The 13,529-nt window shown below is 49.2% G+C and overlaps 1 protein-coding gene across 5 annotated transcripts in view; it reads right to left on the reverse strand.

The window, feature by feature from the left end:
* The window catches only part of arhgef12a (Rho guanine nucleotide exchange factor (GEF) 12a), a 36,766-nt gene that overhangs the window by 17,319 nt on the left and 5,918 nt on the right, over positions 1–13,529 (reverse strand). For all 5 annotated transcript variants that reach the window (XM_076975834.1, XM_076975832.1, XM_076975836.1 and 2 more), the window contains exons 2-3: positions 5,346–5,440; positions 619–717 (exon numbers count right to left, since the gene is read on the reverse strand). In XM_076975834.1, coding sequence (XP_076831949.1) covers positions 619–717; positions 5,346–5,440 — 194 coding nt within the window. The remainder of the gene's footprint in view (positions 1–618; positions 718–5,345; positions 5,441–13,529) is intronic.

Consider the following 13,529-nt stretch of genomic DNA (forward strand, 5'->3'; position numbering starts at 1 on the left):
AGCACCATTGCGTGCATGTGCGTTAGTGTGGGATTACACACACACACACACACACACACACACACACACACACACACACACACACACACACACACACACACACACACACACCAGCAAGACAGGGAGTGCAGCTTTGGGGAGCATCAAAAACAGCGCTGTGTCGAACAGCAAGTGATACTGATGCGTTTGGACCACCGCTTGCATGGTAACGTGGGACGGAGGCCAATCCCAGCGCCGCCTCCACGTGGGCGGGGCCAGAGATCGATGCGGCACTGTGCTCCATCTATTGGACGGAGCTGGAAGAAGCTCGTTAACGCACCAGCTGCCGTGATGTCGATCACAATTACTGAAGCTCTTCTAGTGTGTGTGAGTGAGCCCGTCCCACACACCCCGCCGGGGTGCACCTCACCGAACATCAGCTCCTCTCCTGAACTACGGCCGGGCCCTTGTTCACACACACACACACACACACACACACACACACACACACACACACACACACACACACACACACACACACACACACACAGAGGCCACTCCTGCACCCCACCACAGGGGGGCAGCACCACTCCCTACCATGACCGTCGGATGGGGATGAAGGTGTAGGTGGAGACGTACCCTCTTTGACCAGCTGCACGAACACCGGGTTGTCTCCGCTCACGGTCAGCCCGAAGCCGTTGGCGTCTCTCTGAATAATCACACATCTCTGAACCAGCCCTGAGAGAGACAGACAGATATAGAGGGAGGAGGACAGACTGAGGGGGCGGGGTTAAGCCTGCATTTCAATAATGACAAACATGGTTTGGCAGGTGTAACAAGCGTGAGTCTGTCCAGCCGTCATCACAAGCCTACACTGGGACACTACAGGACCAGACAGAGGTACCACACGCGGACACTTCCAAAGCTTTACTGAACATTAAAAACACTGCAGGACAAAATGTAGCCAACAAAGCCCAAGGAATCCACAAACAAGGAAACCTGATCATTTGATAATGAAACACGCATCAGTTTAAGTTAATTAAAACTCAGTTAGGAACTACGTCTGTAGCAGGAGATAGCGAGGTCACGCCTGCTTCTACTGGAGACAGTAACATGGCTCAGATTCACACACTGTGCAATTCAAATGATACTGAAACTCAAGGATGAAAGTCAGACACAGCCACCATCACATCCGTCACTAGGGTGTTCTGGTCTGAAATTGTTATATCGTGAATTACTATAAACTTTATAATAAACATGAAAAATGACTAGGCTACATTTTAATCTCTTAAACAGCAAGTTAAAGATCGACATCTAACACAGGATCCCAGTTCTGCTGATGAACCTTCAGTGTACAGCTGCACTTAATCACACTTAGACAGCATACAAAATATCAATACAGCACTATATCATGAATATCAATACACCAATCCACAAACCCATGAACACCAACCCAGGAACACCTGAACACCAATACACCAATCCACGAACACCTGAACACTAATCCAATACACATATCAGTTTCAAATTGGTTACAGATATATAGATGCTAAGTGCAGTATCTAAAATGTCCAGCAGGTGACGGCTAAAAGACGTGACTTTAAGAGCACAGCGTTTGTCTCAGAGACACCAGGGAGGGGCGGCTGGTGTCTGTGACTTCAGCATTTTACAGCTGACGTCTGGGTGAACGTGGGTGGGAGAAAATCACATCATGTGTCTCGTATCATGACACCTGTATTATATTACATATCATATCATGAAGTTACCAGCGTGGTCCAGCCATACACACCCCTGGTTTAAGCCCAACACTTGTTGAACCTGCTGACCTGAACTGTGTCGTTAGCAGTCGGTCCACTAGAGAACAGAACCAGGGTGCTAATGGAGCAGAATGAAGGGGTCCACGACCAGCATTTGGGATATTCCTTATTAAAAAGCAGGTGTAAATGCATCCGAGATGGATTTAAATACCTACTGTTCAAACCGTCAGGAGGTGGTTTAAGATGCTTTTAGGCTAGATCTCGCTTTAGGATGACGGCCATTATCAAAGCGGCCAAGAAGACCACCGCAGGAAGTCGACTGACAGACGACATAAGTAGATTTGCATGTATTACACTAAACTTTAATCTAGTCAACTGAAAATGCATTTGACCATTTGATGTGAACGCATGCGGTTAAAATCCGTCAGGATACAGTGTGTGTGTCTAAAAACCATGGCAAAGATGCACTTCCATCTGATACAAAAACCTGTGATGGGCTAAAAAGTTCTCGGATGGTTTGGGGCACATCTAACCAGGAGATCAGAATTAAAAAGGCATTTATAAAATCTAAGAAAAATCTAAGTGTCAGCAGAGTGATCTCTGTGCTCTTCTGAAGGACTCCGGACATCTGACGTTAAGTAACAGCTTTACAGAACTGTGTGCTGGAACTCCCAACACACTGGGAACCTTCAGAGCGTAATCACATCCATCCCGTTCCATCTGACTGGCTTTAGGGCAGAAGACCACGAGCTTCATTAAGATCAGTGAAAGTAGTGACTAACTGGAACCAGTCTGACTAACTGGAACCAGTCTGTGTCTGCTGGTCATGCTGGGAAGAATAAAGAGAGAAGTGAATCTCTGCAGTTTGGCATGATGGAGAGGAACTTCTTCCTGTACACAAGTACACAGATGGGGCAACGATACAGCCAGGGGTGGAGGCGCAGGGGTGGAGGCCCTTGGGTGGAGGCCCAGGGGTGGAGGCCCTTGGGTGGAGGCCCAGGGGTGGAGGCCCTTGGGTGGAGGCCCTTGGGTGGAGGCCCAGGGGTGGAGGCCCAGGGGTGGAGGCCCAGGGGTGGAGGACCAGGGGTGGAGGCCCTTGGGTGGAGGACCAGGGGTGGAGGCCCAGGGGTGGAGGCCCAGGGGTGGAGGACCAGGGGTGGAGGCCCAGGGGTGGAGGCCCAAGGGTGGAGGACCAGGGGTGGAGGTCCCACTTTTCCATCAACAAAGCTCCAGAGCGTTTTGCTGGTGCAGTTACTCGTGATCTCCATGAGCCTGGGAGCGTTTCCACCGGACAGCCTGATTGTGTTTGTGGAAGTGGATATTCCCCAATTTGGAAACAGAGGTCAGAATAAATTGTACTAAGCACACAGCAGAACACACAACACTACTGCAGGTTTGGCTGGTGTCTTTGAGGCTAATGATCTGTCTGCTGTGGTTCTCGGATTTGGCAGTAAACAGGAGGAAATGGAGTAAACAGCCTCACACGGTAAACAGCACCAGCGCCTCCTGCTGGCCACCTACGTCACAGCTTCCTTAGTTCCTGGGCAACAAGATTATGGGTCCAGAATGGCACCAATTTTTCTGGCCAAGAACCATTTTTTCCCCCGCAGTGGAAAAGTGCTAAAGGGGGGGGGGGGGGGGGGGGGGGGGCAGTAGCCCTGGGAGTGTGCTAGCATGGATCAGACCTCAGTGGGAGGGTGCTAGCATGGATCAGACCTCAGTGGGAGGGTGCTAGCATGGCTCAGACCTCAGTGGGAGGGTGCTAGCATGGATCAGACCTCAGTGGGAGTGTGCTAGCATGGATCAGTCCTCAGTGGGAGTGTGCTAGCATGGATCAGACCTCAGTGGGAGTGTGCTAGCATGGATCAGACCTCAGTGGGAGTGTGCTAGCATGGATCAGTCCTCAGTGGGAGTGTGCTAGCATGGATCAGACCTCAGTGGGAGTGTGCTAGCATGGATCAGACCTCAGTGGGAGTGTGCTAGCATGGATCAGACCTCAGTGGGAGTGTGCTAGCATGGATCAGACCTCAGTGGGAGTGTGCTAGCATGGATCAGACCTCAGTGGGAGTGTGCTAGCATGGATCAGACTTCAGTAGGAGTGTGCTAGCATGGATCAGACCTCAGTGGGAGTCTGCTAGCATAGATCAGAGCTCAGTGGGAGTGTGCTAGCATAGATCAGACTTCAGTGTTTTGTTGTTTTGCATCTTTACATCCAGGAGGAAAAGAAAGGCCTTTCGTTCCAGCCCTTTTTTTCTTTCCGTCATGGTGAATGTTTGAATGTTATTAGGAGGAACCACCAGCCAACATGCAACCACTGCAGTGTCAGTGCACTCGACTCCGCCCCTGACTCCGCCCCTCAGACAAAGAGTGCAGCAGGGCAGGTGATGCAACAATTAGTCCTTTCAGTTCTCACATGTGGGATAAGACCAGCTACACATCCATCATGGCCCGATAAAACGCCTCTTAATTACCACCTTTATTTGTTCGTTAGCGTTCATGACAAATGCAAAGCCAGCCCCTCTCTTCAGGAAGCACCAGAGATCAAATAGGAGCATGCGACAGAGGACTAGAGGAGGAGACAGCAGTCGAGGGAGCGAAACGCCAAGGTAGAGCCATGAAGGATGGAAGATAAAAGCCTGAAGTCTCCGAGTAGCCCCGGTCTGCAGGATAAACGCATCTCAGACGCCTCCCTTGGACTCTCAGGATAAACGCTACGTGCAGTAAAACCTCCCCAGCTCAGGGGGGCGCCAGCCATGCTTGTGAAAGCCCCCCCGAAGCGGCAGACACGGAGTACGGCAAACATGCCTCACGGCCTGCAGGGGGCGCACTTTAACACTAGAACATAACACAAGCACAACATAACACATAGGGAGTTTTCCTCTCCACTGTCGCCTTTGGCTTGCTCATTAGGGATCTGGACCCATACTATTGTAAAGCTGCTTTGTGACAACACGTGTTGTGAAAAGCGCTATATAAATAAATTTGACTTGACAAGCACCCCTAAATAAAATACAAGTGCTTTGTTTAAGCAAGCAGCCGTCTGTAGTCGCCTTTCTGCTCTCAGTTAACTTATACTGTTCCACTAAGGCAAAGAGCACCAGAAAAGCTTCCATGGAAACAACTTCAATAAACATTGACGACCCAGAATTACATGAAAAGACTTCTGAAATTACTCTTTCACCACACACACACACACACACACACACACACACAGGCCTTTTATACCAAGTCTACATAGAAACAGTTTGCTTTTCTTCATGCATCCATAAACAATATGAAATCATGTCTTAAAATATGACCGGCACACTGGGTCTACATAAACACTGCAGAGATGACAATCTTCTCCCCTTCCCAGGAGCTGACGGGGGAAACCAGGAGTTTCCCATCTGTGATGAGTTTTCTGTGCCAGAAGGCAGAGTGAGAGAGATTCACCAGGGCGTTTCAGGCCCGCGAGGCTGAATCGCGAGGCGATCTTCACCAGGCCAGTGCAGGCTCACACAGAGAGAGCGTTTACCCTTACAAGAGCTCAGTGTTATGTGAGGGGAGAGAGAGAGAGAAAGAGAGAGAGAGAGGGAGAGGGGAGGGTTTAGCAAAGGTTAACCCCGTTACCTGTGGAGTCAAACTCGTGTGCAGGGGCAGTAGTGGGTTTATCACTTTTTGGCCTCTTCTCTGCGGGATGGTCTCTGCTGAGGACGCTGCTGCTTCTGTGGGCGGGAGGGAGGAGCAGAGGGGTCAGAGGTCAGCTTGAGTGCTTTCATTCATGCAGCGAACCAAGCGAGCGCACCAACGCCAGAGTCTCGGCCGGAGCGGGAAGCACCACGCCCGCCCCGCCTTTCAGAATCGAAACGCGGCATCCCGACCCACAGCCAGGCCCCGCCCTCGCTTCCTAAGCCCCGCCCTGGCCCCGTCCCACTTCCGCAGAGCCGGTGTGAGAGCGCTCTGTTCTCCAGGGCCGCTAGAAGAGGACAGTGAGACAGATGTCCTTTGTGCGCCTGGCTGAGTGCGTCCGAGGGCTCACGTCACACCCTCGTTAACGGCCGCCGATCCCCCGCTGGGCCTCTTGCTCTTCAGGGCCGCAGGGCCTTTGTGGAACCAAGAAACCTCTGAACATCTGAAGAGCTCAGAGCAGTGGACCTGCTTAACTGCTGGCTTATATTTAAATGAAAATAACGAAGACAAATTACAGACAGACAGAGACAATACAGAGGAGCAGACGCCTCATTCAAGCCCTGTTCTCCTGTACCGAGGCAGGCTGTGCTATTCATATGACGCTTGATAACGCCGGTCTCGCCCAGACCCAGAATAGCAATTTTACAGGGTCTAGACATTCCACCAGCTGACAGTCACCAAATACCACACTCTGTTGCCATAAAATATTGAGCATGATTGCACATATTGGAAAAACAAACCCATGAGCTAATGTCTGTTAACCGACTGGACTGAGCACTCGTGCATTATCGAGAGCTGAAGCTCTTCTGCCCACAGATGCCCCGGCCTAGCCGCTCTGGGGCAGCCCACCCACCTGAAGCAGCACTTCCTGTGGAGTGAGGGGCATTGGCACTAGTGCTGGGAGACACTTCAGAACGCTGAACACAACGCTGAACGCAAAGGACTAGCAGTTTTTCTTTTTTTTACTTTTACTTTCATTGGAAAATTCAATGCAAAAAAAATAAATCCTGAAGTTCCTGTTGCAGTCAGCCTGCTAGGCGGGTGAGGGCCCGCGTCACAAACAGCCCTCTAGGCTGTGTCAGAGGCCCACACTGGTGACACAGGATCCCTTTGAGAGCTGTCTGGAGGCCCTGAATGGGCCATTTATACGGCTGCGTGTAACACGCTCCACCGTGCCCACCCCTCCCCTCCACCCAGCCCCAAGCCTGCCGCTACAGAGGCGAAATGGAAAAGCCAGCACAAGGCGTGGGCCAGTAATGACAGTTTCCATGTGTGCCAATAATCACAGCCTTCACGTGTGCGAATAGTCGCAGCCTTCACATGTGCAAATAGTCGCAGCTTTCACGTGTGCAAATAGTCGCAGCTTGCACGTGTGCAAATAGTCGCAGCTTGCACGTGTGCAAATAGTCGCAGCTTGCACGTGTGCAAATAGTCGCAGCTTGTACGTGTGCAAATAGTCGCAGCTTTCACGTGTGCAAATAATCACAGCTTTCACGTGCCTTTCCCGACCCTGTACATCACACACGGGTAACGGGGATTCAGGTGCTGGTCCTACAGGTTCACTCACACGGGTCGGCCCTCTGAGGCCGAGAAACACACGCACAGATGATTGGCCATCGACTGTTCACTTCAACTGCCGAGCCAATCAAAAGCCTCGCCAGTGTCTGTAGAGGTCTGAGTTACTCTACAAATCAGTGCAGAGTTCCACTAAACCAGACCGAGCTTTTACACCCACGTATCCAAGCAAGCTGAATTACTGTCAGCTTTATGATCACACAGTAGGTACAGACTGCTCATATGCTGTAGACTGGACAGACTGCAGGCTGTGTCTGCACACAGTGCCCGTTATGCTCAGTGTTATGCAGACCCGTGTAGCCTCACGCAGTCTGGTGAAGGCTAATCGCACCGTTCCCGGCAATTCTGGGGAGCACGTGGGATTTTTATGTCTGTTCCCGACATCTATGACATAATTTTCCGATGAAGTCCACATCATGGGCAGGTGAAGCTGATCTTGGGTCAGTCCCAATGAGCCCTTCTGTGGAAAATGCTCCATGGATGAGTGAGCTGAACAGTGGTGGTGTTCCCAGTGTGTGGGTGGGACTTCCTGGCTGTGCACAGAACTTTGTGATGTATGTACTGCACAGGTCAGGACAGGGGGGGGGGGTTATACGGGAGCACAGGAACAGCCTACAGGGAAGCTAAACCACAAAGGGGGGGCAGAGAGAGAGAGACAGAGAGGGAGGGAGATCCATTAGAGCCATTACTCCATTGCTGAAACAGCCAGTGGAGGAGGGGTGAGCCTGATCACTTCAGCTGCTTTAGAGATGAAGTGATGAAGATGTAGATGTGGTGATGTAGATGTAGTGATGGAAGTTGTGCTTCACAGATCGTTGTGTGCGATTGTCCGAGCAGAGTTACTGCATTGCTATGCTGCCCACGCATACATAAATACATCACTGAAATTTGAATATTGCGATCATCTTATTCTTAGGCTAAGGTGACTCCAGAGTCCTGTAGAGAGAAAAGGTTTCGTTATGTCCTATTTCGTTATGTCCTTTTATGTCTTTTTTTTATGTGTTTTGTAGGGTTTCTCCTGAACGTCTCACAATGCTGCTGTTCCACTGTAGACTGGAGCACGGGCCTGTGTTCATAGAAGCAGCCGCATCATACAGGGAGCTAACAGCATGATTTATAATTATAGGATAGGAGAGGATGGGAGAGAGAGAGAGAGAGAGAGAGAGAGAGAGACAGACAGAGAGGGAGAGAGACATAGAGAGAGAGAGAGGGAAAGAGAGGGAAAGAGAGGGGAGGGGGGAGAGGGGGAGAGAGAGAGAGGGAAAGAGAGAGAGAGAAGGAGACAGAGAGAGGGGGAGAGAAGGAAAGTGAGGGAGTGAAAGAGAGAGAGAAGGGGGAGAGAGGGAGAGACAGGGAGAGTGGGAAAGAGAGGGAGCAAGAAAGAGAGAGAGGAAGACAGAGAGAGGGGGAGAGAGAGGGAAAAAGAGAAAGAGGGGGAGAGAAAGAGAGAGAGCGAGAAAGAGAGGGGAGAGAGAGAGAGAGAGAGAGAGAGAGAGAGAGAGAGAGAGAGAGAGAGAGAGAGAGAGCAGGAGAGTTCTGACTCATCTCTGCAGCCGCAGTGAGGAGAAAATGGCGTGTGTGTCCATCTTAAAGTAGCAACAAGTAATTACCCTCCCAATTACCCCCCACACATTTCACACATTGTGCGCATCAGGATTATATCTAGATTGTCTCCATATACTGGGCTGAATCAGGATTATATCTAGATTGTCTCCATATACTGGGCTGAAACATTCGAGATGCATTTCAAACAGATTTCAGATCAGCTCAAACCAGTTCAGGTTTAAGATGCATTTTAGCCAGATGCGATGCTAGTGTAAATATATCAGTCTCTCTAAACCACATTCAGCAACCAGAACCACACCCAATCCGGTTCACCAGCACAAACGTGATCACAACAGCGAGGAGGTGAACTCACACGGCTGGTCTCCTGACCCAACTTCACGCTTATCAGCCATTCTAGCCAGAATTGATCTGTGGACCATGGTGGCATTTGCTATAGATACATCCAGGGTCCCCGCTGTACTAATTAGCTTAACGAGCCATTTTCTCATCAACATCAGCTGCTGGACGCTGTGCAAACATTTGATTATCAAGGCAGCAACCATCTTTTGCATAGCGGAAAAAAAGCAGAAATCAGGGCAAACAGATGGCTGTGGTATATGAGCCGAGCTGCTTATCACACCACACACACAGCAATCGCACTTCAAACTAATCGGAGGTGCTTTTGACCACCAAGTGTAAAGGTGTGCGGATTAAATTATCATCTAAGGCCAAATCCACTTCCTATTCACCTGGGTTTGTAGATCTGTAGTGCTGTGCCGACACACCTAAACTACTAAAGGAACAAAATTCCTTGGATGAATGTGGGGACACCTGGGAAATGTAGTTCTTTACCAATATATTTGGCTATCAATTCATTTATTTGAATGGACAGCTGGAAATCAACTGCTGCATCATGGGAAACAAACCCCTGACGTGCAGATGGGACTCCTTCAGTGGGACGGTACACTACATCAGCTATTCTACCCTCTTGCTGGGCCCAGAGAGGTTCTGTTTCTAGTGTGGAGTGGTCCTTCACCAGAGTCCCTCCTGCAGGACGTCGGTGCTCAGAGAGGTTCTGTTTCTAGTGTGGAGTGGTCCATCACCAGAGTCCCTCCTGCAGGACGTCTGTGCTCAGAGACAGACCACTGCCAGGAGGCACGAGGAGGTCCAACACGATCCACACACATGGGGCAAGGCCAGCTACCACCCAGGCATGGCGTGTCCAATAAGAGGGCCGGTTGATGTACATTAAAGCTGGACTCTAGTTTGCTCTGGTATCACTGGGCTGAGGTAGAAACGAGTCCCTCTACGCTACCGGGCTGTTTGTTCTGCTGGATCTGGCTTGTCGTCAGTGCGGTCGCGGGACGGTGTCTTTGTGCTGCGAGACGTCGCCCCGTTCTGCCGTCTAAGTAGCTCTTTGAAGACACACTCCCTCGCCCATGTTACGTTTCAGCACACACACTTGTTGTGCAGTAACCAATTTTAGCATGAAATGTATTCAAATTTAGCTTGAAATGATTCTTTCGCAAATGTGCATACAGAAGGCAGCTTTGTCTCCTGCTAGAGGGAAAGTAATTATTCTCATCTTGAAATGATCTCCACACCTCTGGCAGTAGGTGGGGTAGGAAGGGTCAGATTATTTGGGTTTGACTAGACTATTGAAATTCTTAAATTTGGATACAAATGGATTATTTGGATACACATTCTCTAGCCCATATGACTGCTTCTTTTCAACATGGCACATGGACACAATGTATAGCTCATTGTAAGGTTAAAAACACGCACACGCACACACGCACACACGCACACACACACAGGAGAGAGATGTCACCTGAAGTACCTACACCACCACATTTCTGAAGCATTCTCTACTGTCCTCCTCAGAAGGTTTGATGCAGAGTCAAGTTAGCTAAGGACCTTCAGTTAGCCCGACACATTCCTCTTCATCACTCAGCCCTGCTGTCTGCACTGGTGAACCCGACTGCCCATCTGCCCCGGGTTCTCCTGCCGCGGGTTCTCCTGCCCCGGGTGCTCCTGCCCCGGGTTCTCCTGCCCCGGGTTCTCCTGCCCCGGGTTCTCCTGCCCCTACCCCCGTGGTGGCACTGCCCCTGGAGCTGCTGTGGTTCCAGCTCAATGACTCGGGTCTTCGACGGGGTGGCGGCCGTGAGCAGTGGTGCTGGGTCGAGGGCGGGGACGAGGAGCCGTGAGGAGCCGTGAGGAGCCATGAGGAGCGTTTATGGTGCTGCAAACACCAGCTGGCAGCACCACGAGCTCCATTTGCTCACAGCATCAGCTGTTAAAACACATTAAACCGTGATGACTGAGTAACGGCATGATCCAGTGAAGCCAGCACGAGGAAGTGTGTGTGTGTGTGGGGGGGGCGTTTGCGCAGCACGACGTGAGTGTTTGCAGGGCCAGTGACTGAGCGGGAGAGAGTCAAAGAGAAGAAGAGAGAGAAGGTAGTCGGAGGGGCCACACGTCAGCTGAGGTTATGTCACATAAAGGCAGAAGAGTGAACCCAGCAGCACGGCGGGTGGAGGTGAAGGAGGTGGAGCCTCTGGAGGCCCGAGGGGACCCTCACGTTCTGCTCCAGTAAGCCCAGTTCCTGCTCCATCCCTGGCCTAGAGATGCAGCTAAACCCCCTTACGCTTCATTATCCATTTCAGGTCTTTGACACATTCAAAGGAGTTTTAAACTCTCCTGTACAGCCGACGGAGTGTAACGGTCTGATGATCTTAATTAGCAGGATGACATTACACAGCTGCAGTCTAAAATGAATACAGTAGCATGAGCCGGACCCAGTTCAGTAATAACAACTGAGCCTGACGTCCTTATGTCTGTTTTGTACTACAACTTTGTACTGCAACAAGACTGGAATGATTACATGAATTTGTTATTGCCAAACGCTTTGAGATTTTCTTGCCATCTAGAGCAACATTAGGTTCATCATCAAGAAGTTTAGGGGCCTTTAAGCTTCAGGAAGCCACAGATAGTATGAGGCCTAGTCAGTCATGTTCTCTTTCAGTGACGTTTAGGGCTGTGGTTACATTCAAATGAGCATTTAAACGCCGTTGGTGCAGAAGCTCAACACCATTTAACAAGAGACAAAAACTCGGAAAGTCTTAAGCTGTGTGAAGCAGTCAACATAACACACGCCCCCGTCAATGTAAACCACACCAGACATGTGCAGAGACGTTTGATTATTTCCACCGTAGAAACAGGGCTTGTGTGAGACTCATTTGGGCTTCCTAACTCCTACAGAACCTCCACTCATCAGTGGCCACCAGCCTGCAGAAGCCAAACTGGAAATAAACTCACTAATTCTGGTGCTGAATACCAAACAGAAACCACTATACTAACCAGCAGCTAGCAAATTACAAACAAACACCTTATAAAGAAACACATTTTCAATTAAACATCTTGGGGCTTTTCCATATGATCTAAATGCTACATTAATTAGGCCTCAAATTAAATTACCTGTGCGTTATTAATCTCTGAGGAAAATAAGATCAGATACACTTGTAGATTTATGTTGATTCAAAAATTTCAACAGGTTTAGGATCAGTTAGTATCTACAGAGCGCTGCATAGATCTGGTGATGTAGTGGTCAAAACACATGACAGGCAGACAGTCGAGAGCAACCGTAACGTACGGCTTCTTTAACAGGGTACGGCTGCATGAGAGTGAGTCACAAAGTCAAATATCAGTGACTTGGAATCTATAGATCATGTTTCATTTCATAAAACAGAAATAAATCTAATTCTCCTTCATTTGAGATCATTAAAGTTGCTATAACTGATTTCTGGGTTTCCATCATGGTTCACCAGCCTTGTCCATAAATGGAGACCAGGTCCTGATATCCCGGCCCCGCCTTCCACAAACACGCTCTTATCCCCAGTAAACCACAAGCCTGAGCAATAAAACTAACAGCCACCGCCCTCGAGGACTTCCTGATTGGTGAATACACCCACTTCTCCTCAGTTACTGCTACTACACTGTAAAGATGTGACACTACGTTTTACACCTGTGCCACCAGCTTCCTGCAGCTTTAATGTAATCTGTACACTTGAAGACATTGCTTTGAACACATTAAATAAAGTTATAGTTTTATCACAAATGCCCAATTCCATCATCTAAATAGCACAAACCACAACTGCATTCTTTTCTGTCTTCATACGATCATTAATTTACTGAATTTGAAATTTTCTTTGATTAGTTAAACATCTAATTAGCAAGACAGAAGGTCAGTATCTTGATTAGCAGGTGTAATGGTAAATCATGACTACATAACTGGATTAGGATCTTTCGATCGTCACAGACAATTGATAAGGAAATATAGTTAGCAGATATGTGAAGTAGGTGGAATTTAATCCTGTGTGGGACATGATGAAAAGAAGGAATTTTACACACTATTTGCAAAGTAAGAATAAATGTTTTTTAATTTTGTAATAGTCATAACAGCAATATTTCCAACTTTGATACAGTACACTGAAAAGACTCAACTTGTGTTTCTACATTCAATAGCGCTGAATAGGAGTCTGACGTTTCTGCTACTCGAGTGGCGAGTGGCCACGTTTGTACTGCACCCTGTGCACGTCAACTCACCATCAAAGGGCCGAGCATGCAGGAAACATAACGGATGAGATACTGCGGAAAACGAAAATTGGCATCATCTCAAATGCTACGACTCAATAAATCAATAAACTCAATATTCACAGTGTCACTGACCCCAGTTCGTTAAAGTGGCAATTTGGCCGATACTTAAACGCCTTAGCGCCCCCCCCCCACAGTGAAAAGAACAGCTCGGCGTTGGCCGCGAGGACCAGCCTGGGCGTGTCAGACGGGAGGAGCTCGTGCGGTCTGAGCGCCACACCCTCCTTCACAAAAAGCACTTTGACAAGATGTGAGTCACCTGCTCCCAGACCTACGTGCTCATATTTACCTCAGTCAACTCCTGGTTACTAGGTGTGTGGAGAGGCTTTCAGGGCACTTTTTCCACACAGA

The sequence above is a fragment of the Brachyhypopomus gauderio genome, chromosome 16 (genome assembly GCF_052324685.1).
Source record: "Brachyhypopomus gauderio isolate BG-103 chromosome 16, BGAUD_0.2, whole genome shotgun sequence".
Lineage (NCBI taxonomy): Eukaryota > Metazoa > Chordata > Actinopteri > Gymnotiformes > Hypopomidae > Brachyhypopomus > Brachyhypopomus gauderio.